Genomic DNA, 15,348 nt, shown 5'->3' on the forward strand with positions numbered 1-15,348 from the left:
AGGTAGAATCTCCACTGAGTAGTATCCAATCTGTCTGGGCGGGGCTAATGAAAGGAGATGGGATAGGTCCCTTGTGGTACAGTAGTGAATAATTGTCAGGACTGACTTCGAGGGTTGGAAATGTAAAGGTGGATGTTTTGTAGCAAAAGGAGGGAAGTCATTGAGTATGTAGTCCAGGAGCGGAGGTCCCTAGAACCATCAAGGGAGAAGAATGGAGTGTGAGACCTATCCAGAGAAGCAGTGATGCCAGAGATGGAGTCAGAGGTAATGACGTGGAGAGATGGAGCAGACTGGGACTCTAGACCCAGAGAGGGAGAGGGGCTGTGTGCTGATGACCGGGGGAGGTGGGGGGGGCAGGCTTGCAGGGTGTATGCTTTGATTGGTTGATGATGCATGGAGGGGATTGTAACCATGGCAATGAAACCATATACATATTTTAGATATTTAGATTGGGGTTTTTTTTTAAATTTTGAATAGGCTATAAACTAAAATCCAAATTATAACAAACTCCATATTTAGCAAAGTGCTAATTAATGGGGTTTTACTACAGATGATAATTGGAATCCAAGACTCTTGCTTTGAGAAAACCCTACTTCAGGTAATGCTCTCTTTCTTGATCTCAGCTGTGGTATCTTGTGTATGTTCACTTTATGATAATTGCTAAGCTGTATACTTGTGATTTGTGTCGTTGTCTTTGTTTATGTTATACTTCAGTAAGAAGTTACAGAGACAAACTCCTCTGAGATCCTCCTGGATACAGATGAAAGAGGAAATATAAAATGTGGCAATTCCTTTGTCATAAACCAAACAAATTAACAACAGTTAATCCCCCAAAAGAAAATTCACTGTGTTTTCAATCAAACTGTAGGAAACACACAAACATAATGAATGACACACATGTCTCTGTGTGGGTAGCTGGGAAGCATATGCTTGGAAAGAATACAGAGCTGGCAGCTTCAGTAACAGCCATCTTGGATTTTTCAAGGCCGTCCATTCTTGAGAAGACAAATGTGTTGTTGTTAGGTGCCATCGAGTTGGTCCTGACTCATAGCAACTCTATGCACAACACAGCAAAAAGCTGCCTGGTCTGGCACCAACCTCACAATTGTTGCTACGCCTGAATCCATTGCTGCTGCCACTGTGCAAATCCATCTCATTGAGGGACTTTCTTTTTTTCTCCAACCCTCCACTTTACCAAACATGATTTCTTTCTCTAAGGACTGGTCCCTCCTGATAATATGTCCAAAGTATGAGACATGAAGTCTGGCCATTCTGGCTTCCAAAGAGCACTCTGGCTGTATGTACTTCTTTCAACACACAGCTCTTTGTTCTTTTGGTACTTTAAATATTCTTCTCCAAAACAATCATTTAAATGCGTCAATTCTTCTATGGTTTTCCTTATTCACTGTCCAATTTTGCATGCATATCAGGTTATTGAAAATACCCTGGCTTGGGTCAGGCACACTTTAGTCATCAAACTGACATCTTTGCTCTTGAAGTCTTTAAAGAGGTTTTGTTTAGTAGATTTGCCTAATGCCATATGTCACTTAATTTCTTGACTGCTGTTTCAATGAATGTTGATGGTTGATCTGAGCAAAATGAAGTCTTTGACAATTTCAATCTTTCTGCATTTATATGGATGTGTTTATTTGTCCAGGGGTGAGGATTTTTGTTTTTCACATTGAGATATAACCAATACCAAAGGCTGTGGTCTTTGATCTTCATCAGTAAGTATTTTAAATCCTCTTCACTTTCAGCAAGGAAGGTTGTATCATCTGCATATCTCAGGTTGCTAATGAGTCTTCCTCCAATCCTGATGCCATGTTTTTCTTCATATAATCCAATTTCTCAGATTATTTACTCAGCATACAGATTGAATGAGTATGGTGAAAGAATACAACCCCGTTGCACATCTTTCCTAATTTGAAACCATTCAGTGTTCCCTTGTTCTGTTCAAACAACTGCCTCTTGGTCTACATACAGGTTCCTCATGAGCACAATTAAGTGTTCTATTATTCTTCACAATGTTGTCCATAGCTTGTCATGATCTACACAATCAAAGGCCTTTGTGTAGTCACTAAAGCCCAGATAAGCATCTTTCTAGTATCTTCTGCTTTTAGCCAAGATCCATCTGACATCAGCAATGTCCTAATTTCACGTCCTCTTCTGAATCCAGCTTGAACCTCTGGAAGCTCTCTGTCAATGTATATTTGCAGCCATTTTTGTATTATCTTTAGTAAAACTTTACTCATATGGGATATCAATGATATTGTCTGATGATTTTCACATTCTGTTGGGTCACTTCTGTTTGAATGGGTACAATTTGGATCTCTTCCAGTAAGTTGGCCAGTTGTCTTCCAAATTTCTTGGCATAGATGAGTGAGTGCCACATCATTTTGTTGAAATATTTCAATTTGTATTCCATCTATTCCAGGTATCTTATTCTTTGCCAGTGCCTTCAGTAGACCTTGGACTTCTTTCTTCAGGATCATTGGCTCTTGATCATATGTTACCACTTGAAATGCTTGAACATAAAATTTTTCTTTTTGGTACAGTGATTCTGTGTATTCCTTCCATCTTCTTTTGATGCTTTCTGCATCATTCAATAATTTGCCCATTGTTGTTGTTGTTATTAGGTGCCATCGAGTCGGTGCCGACTCACAGTGACCCTATGTACAACAGAACGAAACACTGCCTGGTTCTGGGCCAACCTCACAATTGTTGCCATACTTGAGCCCATTGATGCTGCCATTTTGCCAATCCATCTTGCTTGGGGTCTTCTTTTTCTCTGACCCGCCACCTTACCAAACATGATATCCTTCTCCAGAGACTGCTCCCTCCTGACAATATGTCCAAAATATGAAAAATGAAGTTTGGCCATCCTGGCCTCTAAGGTGCAGTTTGGCTGCACTTCTTCCAACACAGATCTGTTTGTTCTTTTGGCATCCCATGGCACTTTCAATAGTCTCCTCCAACACCACAGAATCCTTCAATACTGCAATAGAGGCTTGAATTTTTTCTTCAGTTCCCTCAGCTTGAAAAATGCTGAGTGTGGTCTTCCCTTTAGGTTTTCTAACTTGAGGTCTTTGCACATTTCTACATAATATTTTGTTTTGTGTTCTCAAGCTGACCTTTGAAATTTTCTGTTCAGTTCTTTTACCTCTTCACTTCTTCCATTTGCTTTAGCATCTCCACACTGAAGAGTAAGCTTCAGAGTCTCTTCTGATATCCATTTTGGCCTTTTCATTCTTTCTTGTCTTCTTAATGACCTTTTGCTTTCTTCCTGTATGATGTTCTTGATGTCATCCCACAACTCTTCTGGTCTTTGGTTTTCAGTGTTTCATACATCAATTCTGTTCTTCAGATGATCTCTAAATCACATGGGATATGTTCAAAGTCATAGTTTGGCTCTCATGGACTTTTTATTTAATTCAGCTTCAACCTGAATTTGCATATGAGCAACTGATGGTCTGTTTCACAGTCTGCCCCTGACCTTATTTTGGCTGATGATATGGAGCTTTTCTACTGCCTCTTTCCATAGATGTAGGCAATTTGATTTCTGTATATTCCATCTGGTGAAGATAAATTGCTAATCCCTAAACTGAAAATCCATTTGGACTCTGAAAATGGTAAAATACTTATGTTCATCTCCATTATTGACACAGATGTTTTGATACTAGAAATACTTAATTTTTGGCCTTCTTTTGGTTCACAAAAGGACTCCAATACATTTAAGAAAAAGAATCTGCCTCTAAAGCTCAGAGAACCCGTATCTTACCTGGACATTTTGCTCAAACAAAGCCTTCAATATAAAATTTTGGGAAAGACATGTTAGTACTAATCTCAACAACATATCTTCATTCTGCAGTTTGAAACATGTTATCAATCCTTCTCCAGAATATCAAACTAGAAGTCCTGGTGTAGTACTATAGGATAAGCACTCTACCATAAGGTTGGTTTGAACTGGAAGGTCGATGGTTCAAACTCATTGGTGCTTCTCGGAAACCCTATATATGTCACTATGAGTCAGAACTGACTCATTTTTTTCTGGATCAGTGAGTGAATGTTATAACAATTTTTTAAGAGAAATTTGTGAATTCACTCACAACCCAACATTTGCTAAATTCGTTCTCATGCTTTCCTTGCAATGTTCCCGAAACAAATAATTCGGGCTTTCCCCATCACGAGGCTTCATTGTACCACAATTTTATATTTTAAGTCAAGGGAAAAAATTCCAGACATGACATCAAATGTTTTCATGGGCCAAGTCCAGTATTGTGGCAGTCCTTCCTCGTGACCTTAATTGAGATCAAGGGTATTTGTGATGTCTCAATGAATCTCCATATTTGCAAGGCTTAATATCAGGCTGGTGAGCTGAGCTACGTCATGAGTTGGCTTTTAGGATTAGGCAAACGACCCTTTGTCCATGGTGTGTCCAACACTCATGTTTATTAAATCTCTCTGTATTTCTGTTTCCTCATTATAAAGAGGGAGTCCTGGTGTGGCACTGTAGAATAACCACTAAATCGCAAAGTCAGTTTGAACCATGAGGTCGGCAGTTCAAACTTACCAGTCACTCCTTGAAAAGCCTATACAGGGTAGCTATGAGTCAGAACTGACTCGATGGCATTTAACAACAACAACATCATCATAAAGAGAAGAATCTACAATAAATTATTGCCCTTTCAGCAATAACATTGAAGAATATTGTGATAATAAGATTTTAGCGGCAACTGTTTTTTGCTTGTTTTTAAGATTTTGTAGAGAAAAGATTTAATCTGAATCAATAAACAAAGCTAGTAGAATAATGGGCTGCAGAATGCAAAAATGTGGTCTTTCGTCTTCTACTACAAGCCATGTTGTTGTTGTTAAGTGCCATTGAGTTGATTCTGGCTCATTGTTTCTGAGGAACAGGTAGGTTGGAACCACCCACCTTGTGGTGAGCCTACATTGCCACACCAGGAGTCCTGGAACATTGTAAAAGTCACCTCACCTTATCTTTCAGAGTCTCTGCATTATTATTTCTATCCCAGAGACAATAAAATTACCTCTACTTATTTCATAGGGGTGTTGTGGAAATGAAATATGTGCATGTACTTTTGGAATTGTAGAGTGCCAGGCTAATGTATCTTCTTGCCTGAGAGGAGAATTTGGGAAGGAAGAGAGAAATACAAGAAAATTTGATAAATTTGATAAAGCATTAACCAATACAATAAGACCATTTGGTTCATAGGCTTAGGTCACTCCAGGTTTGAAAGGTAGATGGATTTAGGCATGTGGACAAATCTCATGAAAGAGTTCGCCTAGATGCTAAGAAGGGATCTAAATCCCTTGCAGCCCAAGGTGGTGAGAAGTGGCATTTGCCAGTTTTCTGAAGCTGTTCCAGACTTGCGAATTCTGTTTGAGAACGTCATCCCCCAAACTTCAGAGCTTAGAGACCTCTACAGAGGAAGGAGGCTGGTGGTCTACACTGCAAGTCATGTTTGTCAGCGTGCAAGCTCCACCTGGCAGTCACTTCTTGCCTTTGTAGCCTCCCACCCCCCATTTTGGGTAGCCAATGTCCAAGTTGCCCATCCCTGTCTACTCTGTGTGGAGGGGGTGGGAATGATTCTTGCTGTAAGGACTTGTTCCCTCTTTTGAGCTACTGCTTCCATAGGTGTAGGTCAAGTTCATCAAATTGTATGAGAATACTTTTTTTTTTCCCTCTTCTTTTTACTTCTGGTTGAGCTGTGATCATCCAGTCACTGAAGCCAGAACACGTGGGTGTTCTTATGCATATGCCCTCTCTTCTTATCAGCTGGACGCTTCACTCTCCACTCAAGTCCTCTGTGGCTATGTCACTGACTCTGGGCCCAAGAGTCCCCAGGTCTTGCCACACTGCTTGCCAACCAGGTCTTCACCTGTGTTCACAGAAGTCTATTGAACGTTTAGGGCTTAGCTCACCTCTTCATTGCTGTTTTTCCCTCACTTCCCCTTATTGGTGTCGAGCGTGGTTACCAATCACAGTGTGTATTCCCATTGAGTCTTAGTCTTGGAAGGGGGTTTGCACTGAGGGGACCCGACCACTTGCCTTGATGTTTCCTGGGCAAGCATGTTGCTTGTTCTTGTAGTAACAGTCGGTCTGCCTATGTTGTTTTAGTCCCTGTACACTTCAAACTTCTCATCTGAAAAATGGAAATGATCCTATACTTAACCCTAAAGCGTTGCTGAGAAGCTGCCATGAAATAATTGATGTAAATAAAGCACTTTTGTTTTGTTTTTGCTATTCTGCATGTAGTGACCCAATTCTGGGTCAGGTCAGGGAATTTGAAGAGTTCCACTAACACACCAAACATTTTACCTGTGAAAAAGATGTAAGTGGAGCCTGTTTTGGCCTCATCCTTTGTGCAGATATAGCCACTGCAGAGTTGCAGCCAACAGCTGAATTCGCCCGTATCGGCCGCGGTGGAGTTGACCAGGGTCAGCTGGCCATAGCGCTCGTGTTGTTTCACACTGTCAATACAAAAAGGTGGGAATGAAAGCCAGGTCAGTCCTGGGCCCGTGCCACAAAGCCATCACTCTGTGCTTCTTTGTGCTCAGACATAAATGCCCCAGTGAAATGCATCAGCAGTCTCTGAGATTGCAAAAAACTGAAAAAAAAAAAAAAGAGTGTGTATATATATATATACATATACACACACACACATATACATACATACATATGGCGGAAAGGGTGTGGATTAGTGGGAGGGGGATGGCAGAGAAAATAGCTTTTCCTAAAGGGAAATAATAAATGGCAATTGTGCTTTCCAAAGAAAGGAAATTCTCTTTGCCCTCAGAACTGGGGTTTCCTTAAAGTTTGAGCTGAGTTTAAACAAAAGCACTGGTGTATGAGCAACTCAGCCACAGAAGCTCAGTCAAAAAGCCTTGGGCTGATGTTTTGCTTGGGTTGAGGCTTTGTTTCTGAATGAATTCATTTAAAGAGCAGTCAGGAAAGTACACAGGGATCTCCACTATCTAGAATCTCTTCCATCAATGCAAAGGAATACAGATTCAGAATGTAGAATTGGAATTTTAGGGGCACCACATTTTCATAGCAACATTTTTAAACTTTTGTTAGGCAAAACAAGAAAAAAAAATTGCTAAAATGCAGAGCCCAAAATATGCATCTCACTTCTGGAGAAGTGCTCAGAGTCCTTGGGCATGTGGACTTTCCCTTTAACCTCATTGTTTGCAAAACCCTTCCTTTGTTGTTGCTGTTGTTAAGTGTCACTGAGTCAGTTCCAGCTCATAGTGACCCTGTATAGAGTTTCCGAGGAGTAGCCGGTGGGATAGAACTGTCGATCTTGTGGTTCACACTCCAATGCTAATCCTACAGCATCACACCAGGAGTCTACAATTCCTTTATGAAATATTTATTAAACACTAGTGTTTATCCAATTGTAATAGCAATTGATTGATTTCTATTGTAACAGGATTCCAGATGTATCATCCTTTGAATAGATGCTTTCCTGTGGCTTATGACTCTCACTTGACAAGTGAAAGATGCCAAGAGAAATTATTTTAATTTGATGATACATCTCGCATATTCAAATGCTGTCCTCCTCTAAGGTCTGTGTACTTTTCTAACATGGTGGGGGCATTCCTGTGTTTATCTTGCAGCAATATCAATATTGTCCACCACTTTAAATTTAGCACATGCAAACTGTCTACTTTGTTGGTCCTAATCACAACACTGTTTGTTTGGGTTCACTGCTAAATAACTGTTATGCATGCCAGTTAGTACTGCCAAGAGGTGCCTCTGTACACCCACGCCATCAACTGTGTCCTATAAACTAAACGGAAATCTCTCCTCCTTCAGGAAGCTTCTAATTAGCATCGACTTTCTCCTAGTGATGTAATTGACTCCCTTGTTTTCTACTCCCGGGACACTCCTGGCTTCCTGTTGTTACACTAGTTGGTACAAACTTCAAGGGCAGAGACTGTGTCATATTTGCTTTATGACAGAATACAGTAAACGCTCCACCAAAAAAAAAAAAAAAAGAGTCAATTGAAATTGAAGTGAACCTCAGCATTGGAAGTAAAAACTACCTTGAGAAACAGGTATCCAGTTCCCTATTTTGCAGATGAGGAAACAGAGTCTCAGGCACTCAAAGGTGACTGAGATCCACAGATGACGAATGGCTGAACCAGTCTTCTCTGAGTCATTAAATAAGAAAATGCATATAAAGCACTTCATGCAATAGCTGGTTTATAGTAGTTTCCTAAATATGTCTTAATTACATAGAAGTACAGATTAAGAGTAGTTACTGTGAATACTACTACAACAACAGTTGTACAGACTGTCGAGACGCAGTTGCTCAAGCAGAACAAGGGGATATTGAATGGTTTAAAATCTGGAAAGATGTGCACCTGATTACATTTTTTGACCATTCCTATTCAATCTGTATTCTGAACAAATAATCAGAGAAACTGGGTTATATAAATAAAAATGTGGCATCAGGACTGGAGGAAGACTCATTAACAATCTATGATATGCAGATGACACAATCTTGCTTGCTGGAAGCAAAGAGGACTTGCTATATACTTACTGATGAAGATCAAAGACCATAGCTTTTAGTATGGATTGCACCTCAATGTAAAGATAACAAAAATCATCACCACTGGACAAATAAATAACATCATGATAAGTGAAGAAAAGATTGAAATTGTCAAAGACTTCATTTTGCTTGGATCCACCATCAACACTCATGGAAGTAGCAGTCAAGAAATCAAATGATGCATTGCATTATGCAAACCTGCTACAAAAGTCATCTTTAAAGTGTGTAAGAACAAAGATATCAGTTTGAGAACTAAGGTGAACCTGACCCAAGCCATGGTATTTCAATAGCCTCAGATTCATGTGAAAGTTGGACAATGAATAAGGAAGAACTTAGAAAAACTGATGCATTTGAGTTATAATGTATTGGAGACAAATATTGAAAGTGCCATGGACTACCAAAAGAACAAACAACTCTGTGTTGGTAGAAATACAGCCAGATTGTACCTTAGAAGCAAGGATAGCAAGGTTCCGTCTTTCATACTTTGGACATGTCAGGAAGGACCAGTTCCTAGAGAAGGACATCATGCTTGAAAAAATGGAGGGTCCGAAAAAAAGAAGAAAACTCCCAATGAGATGGACTGACACAGTGGCAACCACAATGGGCTCAAACATAAGAACAATTGTGATGATGGCACACAGTGTTTCGGAGGATCACTAGGAGTCAGAACCAACTCAACGACACTTAACAACAACTACTACAATGGCAAACAATACACCCACACACCTTGAAGATAGCACAGCATATAAAAAACAGATGAGAAGTTTAAACTAATATAATGAAAAGATCAGAGAAAATCTAAGTGAGTCCTCTGAACTACAATGGGAACTCTGAAGAAAGATTGGTCATTGTGGTTGGAGTAACTGAGGCTGCTTTGTGGAGAGATGAATCAAGTAGAAAATGTAAAGATAGAGGTGAAATGAGGGGAAGAGAGGGCATAAAGGCAGCTTGCTCAGGAAACTACATGCCAGAGGATAATTGGGGCCTGGTCAGCTCTGCCCCAGTACAAAGTATTTGTCTGTTGAATAGAAGACAATTAATGATGATTTGTGGAGTTATTTGATTACTAACAAATTGATGAGATAGAGAGAGTAGATGGTATCACAGAATGTACTGAGAACAGTCAGAGGGGCTCACATTTTACTCACCAATTCATAGAGTACCAATTCATGGAGGTGGGAAGAGATGGGACCTCTGGCCCTGTGACAAGAGTTGGAAGTAAGAGAATCGGAATGGGAACGCAGGTGTAAGAGAGAGAAGCTGAGAGGCTGTTCCAGGGCCAGTGAGGAGCACGAGGTGCTGCAGCCGGTGTTGACTGGGCAGTAGCAATAGAACTGAGGAAAATCCAAAGAATATTTTTGGAAATTATGTATAAGAGAAGGGAGAAAGAGATAACCAGTAAAGACTAGTCAATGTGTATTTCTGTGTCAGAGAGAATACGTTTGTATCTGAGTGAAATGGAATAGTTGGGAAGAAACAGGAGATTGGGAAAGGCAAAAATAATATATTCACTACTGGAGATTTTGAATTTGTGATAAAACATGGGCCCACATAGTGAGGATGTCCTGTGACTAGGTGGAAATTCAGTCCTGGCCCAGAGGAGTAGATGCCAAAGGAATGAACTCTATGAGGTAAAAGCAGAAGAGAAAGATTGAGGACGAAACCTAGAGTCAAAACTAGGTATGAGGGAGAAAAGAAGTGGGTAGAAAAGAGAAAAATCAAGAAAGGATACCAGTAGAGGCCACAGAACATTCCAAAAATAGATGTCTGACTGTAGATGCCTTTAAGAAGGAACCATGAAAATATACACATTCAATTTGGCAGAACAAAAACCTCCTGTAATCATCAAAATAACAATTTCAATTGTGAAGTTGGATGTCAACTGATGACAAAATTTTAAAGTGGAGAGAAAACGTGTAGACCATAAAATGATCTTCTAGAATGGTCACATTCTAGTAGACCTTAGAACACAGAGTTCATACATACAAAATTAGTAAAAAAACCAATAAGTATTGATTAAGTACCTTCTCCAGGCCTAGAACTGACCTTCACTGTAGCTATAGAAATTATTAAATGCCACTCCTACCCTATCTGGAAAGTAACTGGAAACATAAAAACTTAGCACTTGGGAATAACCCTACCTCCACCATGAAATCTGCATCCTGTATCTGTTGCAGGATTGGGGGTGGAAGGAAGGAAATACACTGGAAAACATTTCTGGATTTTTTCCACCCCCTCTTATATTCAAACAATATAAAACAGGAAACAAATTATTTAGCAGGATTACAGTTGAAATGCCTGGATTTAAAATTTCCATTTCTACTAAAGGCCTCATAGAGCCTAGGCTGCAAGCTACCCAAGGGATTGGAACATAGCCTAAGGTCTCCGGGGGCAGAGTCTGTGCCAGGAATTGGAGACAAGGATTCACTAAGCCCCTACAGAACTGCTGCCTGTGTATGAAGGTGTTTCCCCCAAAGCCCATCCCTTTTCTTCTAACCATCTGACAACACAACACACTGATGGAAGAAGCAGAGGATTTAAAGTCTAGGTGGAACAAAAAGAGGTGTAGCAACAAAGTGCTAGGTAAAAGTGTAATGTAATTCGATAGCTGGATTTACACTAATTCAAGGCAGCTCTGAACTTCACCCACATCAACTCACCTCATGTTCTTCTGAACTAGCCCTTTAAGGCTTGCCTGGCCCACAGTAACCGCAGTGATGGACAAGCCCAGGTGTCAAATAGCATGGGAACAAAATTAAGACTGTGTGTCTCTCTTCCAATGGGTTCCCATGACTTATACGACACCAGTTCTATTCCCCATCAGTGGAGGCCTGAAGGTTTCTGCACAAAATTCCCTCCTCCCTTTGGGGAGCACCTATTTCTTTTTTAAAAAACTTTTTATTGTGAATCAAGCAAAGGTTTATGAGAAAATCATCACTTTTGCAATCAAAAAATTATATACTTTGTTTCAATGATTGTGATCCCCTCCATGTAACATCAGTTATCCCACTCCCTCCCTGTGATTCTTGTTTCCGTTCAACCTTCTTTACCAACCCTTCTAAAGTTTGTCCTTAGGTAAATGCTGCTGCCCCGGTGATATGAATGCACTCTGTGGTATGCATACCTCACTAGTGTTGTTGTCTCCTCTATATACCTATCTACTGCTTGGCTAGAAACTGAGCCACGAGGATGAGTTTAGTTCCAGACTTGAAGGGTGACCAAGGACCATAGTCTTGGGTTCCTCCAATCTTTATTTGACCAGTTTTTTTCCATATTTCCTCCCATTCTCTCCAGGGCCTTCTAATGTGATCCCTATCGATAGCTGGGCACCATTTAGTTTTTCTGGTCTCAGGGTGGTGGAGACTGATGTTCCCATGTCCCATATAGTCTACGGGATTAATAGATTACAAGTGTCTTCAATTTTCTTGCACCTTAGATGGCCACTCATGAGCTGTTAAGATCCCAGTCGCTACCCACCAAAGTAAGATGTAGAACATTGTCTTCGTGAACTATGTTATGCCAAGTGAGCTTGGTGGAGGGCACCTATTTCATGGGATGACACAGAGGAGGGGCTGCCAGCTTTCAAAGTCAGGGACTGTGCTGGATACAGTATCTCACTTGGCTACTAAACAGTGAAGAATGCAGATAAACAGGTGACTGGTAGAATCTATGCTGCTTCCCTCTCCCCCATCCCAAATGCCACCAACATAATTCTCTCTGTAAACCAAGGGTAGGAGGAGGTGAGCCCTGGAATACAACATAATTATTTACTTGTTCCATATATATTGTTAATCTTTTTACACATTCTGACTTTTTTTATCGTCAACAGCCTCAAAAGATAGATAACTATTCTAGATCTACCCTACTTTGCCAAAGTTTACACCAACCTGTAGAGTTGATTCTTACTCAGGGCAGCCCCATGTGTTTAGAGTAGAACTGCTCCATCGAGCTTCCAAGGCTGTGACCTTCAGAACCAAATAGCCAGGTCTGTCTTCTGAGGTACCTCTGGGGGAGTTTGGACCATCAATTTTTGGGTAGCAGTTGAGTGCTTAATGATTTGTACTATTCAAGGACTCCTCCATACATATTTAATGAGTGCCAATTAATTGGAAAGCACTAGAGGAGAGAGGGATTCAATACTGTCTAGAATTCCTTGCTCTCAAGTTCCCTTATACAAAGGTCCATGGGAATTCTGAGTAGGGTAACCAGGAAAGACTTTAGGGCTGAGAAGGTCTTGGAAGAAGTGGGCAAGCATTCTGAGGAGGAGATTCTGAGACAGGAAACAAAAAGCAGGTTCCAGGCATAATGAGATGTTTGCCTGGAACACAGGTGGGCTGAGGGCTGGTGAGGACAGGTGTGATATGGGAGATTATGGCCTTTGTGGTGACACTGAACAGATTCAAATATCAGCTCCAGCATTTCATTCAAAGTCCTTAAAGCTCATCTCTATTGTTGCTGTTGTTAGTTGCCATAGAGTCGGTACAGACTTATAGCGACCCTATGTACAACAGAACGAAACACTGCCCAATCCTGGGCCAACCTCACAATTGTTACCACGCTTGAGCCCATTGATGCTGCCACTTTGCCAATCCATTTCACTGGGGTCTTCTTCTTTTTCTCTGACCCTCCACCTTACCAAACACGGTATCCTTCTCCAGTGACTGGACCTTCCTGACAATATGCCCCAAAGTATGAGAGACGAAGTTTGGCTATCCTGGCCTCCAAGGAGCACTCTGGCTGCACTTCATCCACCACAGATCTGTTGGCAGCCCATGGCACTTTCAATATTCTCCTCCAACACCATAACTCAAAAGCATCTGGCCCTATCTAATATCTCTTCAAGCTATTAGTAACAAAGGCAGTAATCGCTAACTCTAGCAAAGCGTCAGGCATTGTGCTAAGCTCTTCAAATACCTTCAAGACTGGAACAGCACTTGGCAGAGAAAGTACTTGCTTCAGTTTTAACTATTGTTATTATTGGAGTCCTGGTGTGGCACTGTAGGATAAACACTGAACTGCTAGCCACAAGGTCAGCAGTTCAAATCCATCAATAGCTCCTTGGAAACCCTATACAGGGTCATTATGAGTCAGAACTGACTCAATGCCACTTAATAACAACATTGTTATTATTTCTTTTATCTCGTTTAGTCCTCACAGCAACATTAGGACTGAGAAGGTTTTTTTCCTCTTGTACTGATGAGAAAACTGAAGCTTAGAGAAGTAACTTATTGAAGATCTCCCAGCTAATAAGTAGCAGTTTCTAACTGAGTGTCATATATACTCAAGTGACAAATGTTTGTAAACGAAAGGTTGATGGATTTCCATTCTAGCAAAATGAGAACTGAAGTGGTTTTGACTGATAGACAGACTCTGAACTAGTGTGCAAAATCTGTTAAACATGGTAGTGTTGTGTGCAGACACACACATACACACCAGATATGTGGAAGGTCTGATTAAACTAGCTCAGAATTATTCATGATACCCTATTTTGTATTTAATTACATAATGTATCATCCAGTGACTAACTGAAGCAAACAAAGACAGGAAAAATATCAGTTAGTAAGCATCCTGGTAGTGTGGGTGAACGTGCAACACTGTAAGGTTGGTTTTGACCACAAAGTCTACAATTCAAGCTCAACAGCCGCTCTTCGGAAACCCTTTACAGAGTTGCGATGAGTTGGAATCGACTTGGCGGCATGTAACAAAAACAACATAACTATCAGGGAGTGCAGTGGCTCTGTACAATAAGCACTGGACTATACAGCACAAGGTTGGCAGTTTTACCCCACCAGCTGCTCCATGGGGAAAATATGAGGCTTTCTGCTCCTACAAAGATGTACAGCTTCGGAAACCTTACACAGGGTTGCTATGAACAGGAACCAAATCAATGGCACTTAACAATAATAACAATGATATCATTATAACTAACAAAGAGTCCTGGAGGCATAGAGCGTTACACATTGGGCTGCTAAACGCAAGGCCAGCAGTTTGAACTGCCAACTGCTCTGCAGAAGAAAGATGAGCCTTTTTGCTCCCATAAAGATTTATAGTCTCAGAAACTCTATACAGGGTGGCTATGAGTTGAAACTTACTCAACATCACACAACCACCACCTCCACTACATAACTAACAGTGCTCAAAGTATACATTGTTTTTTCCCAATCACATGAGATGATGATGAAGCCAGTAATAGTAATAATAGTTGAAATATATTTAGTGTTAAACATGTGCTGTTATTTTGTGTCATTGAGAAGATTTCAGCTCATGTGACAGAGTAGAACTGCCCCATAGGGCTTTCTAGGCTGTCATCTTTAAAGAGCAAATTGTTAGCCTTTCTTCCACTAGGTGGGTATTTTAAGAGAGAAATTCTCCTGAGCCTCTGAACAATGTAAAATGAACTAAATCCATGCCTCTGCGGTATGCAGCAGAATTACGTTAACAGTGCCTGGTCTTTAGGCTCTTTATCTGGCTAGCAATCATGGGTAACTGAAGAGATACTTTCTCTGAGTCATGTCAGAATGTGGAAGCAATGCAACCTAAGTAGGGGTCGTAACACAAATATACTCCCATGAAATGGCATTAAGAAATATTCCTTTCATGATGTTATTGTTAAATGCAATTGAGTACATTCTAACTCACAGTGACCCTGTATAGCAGGGGGACATCCAGCCTGTGGGCCTTATGTTGTTGGTAAGTACCATGGAATCGGTTCCAACTCATAGTGACCCTGCACAGGGTTTCCGAGGTTGTAAATCTTTACGGGCGCAGA

At 40.7% G+C, this 15,348-nt stretch overlaps 1 protein-coding gene across 1 annotated transcript in view; it reads right to left on the minus strand.

Moving 5' to 3' along the window:
• PDGFRL (platelet-derived growth factor receptor-like) overlaps nt 1-15,348 on the minus strand; it is a 74,684-nt gene that overhangs the window by 11,203 nt on the left and 48,133 nt on the right. The window contains exon 3 of the mRNA XM_006834517.1: nt 6,341-6,492. Within this exon, the coding sequence (XP_006834580.1) occupies nt 6,341-6,492 (152 nt within the window). The remainder of the gene's footprint in view (nt 1-6,340; nt 6,493-15,348) is intronic.

This window comes from Chrysochloris asiatica, unplaced genomic scaffold (genome assembly GCF_000296735.1).
Source record: "Chrysochloris asiatica unplaced genomic scaffold, ChrAsi1.0 scaffold00011, whole genome shotgun sequence".
NCBI lineage: Eukaryota > Metazoa > Chordata > Mammalia > Afrosoricida > Chrysochloridae > Chrysochloris > Chrysochloris asiatica.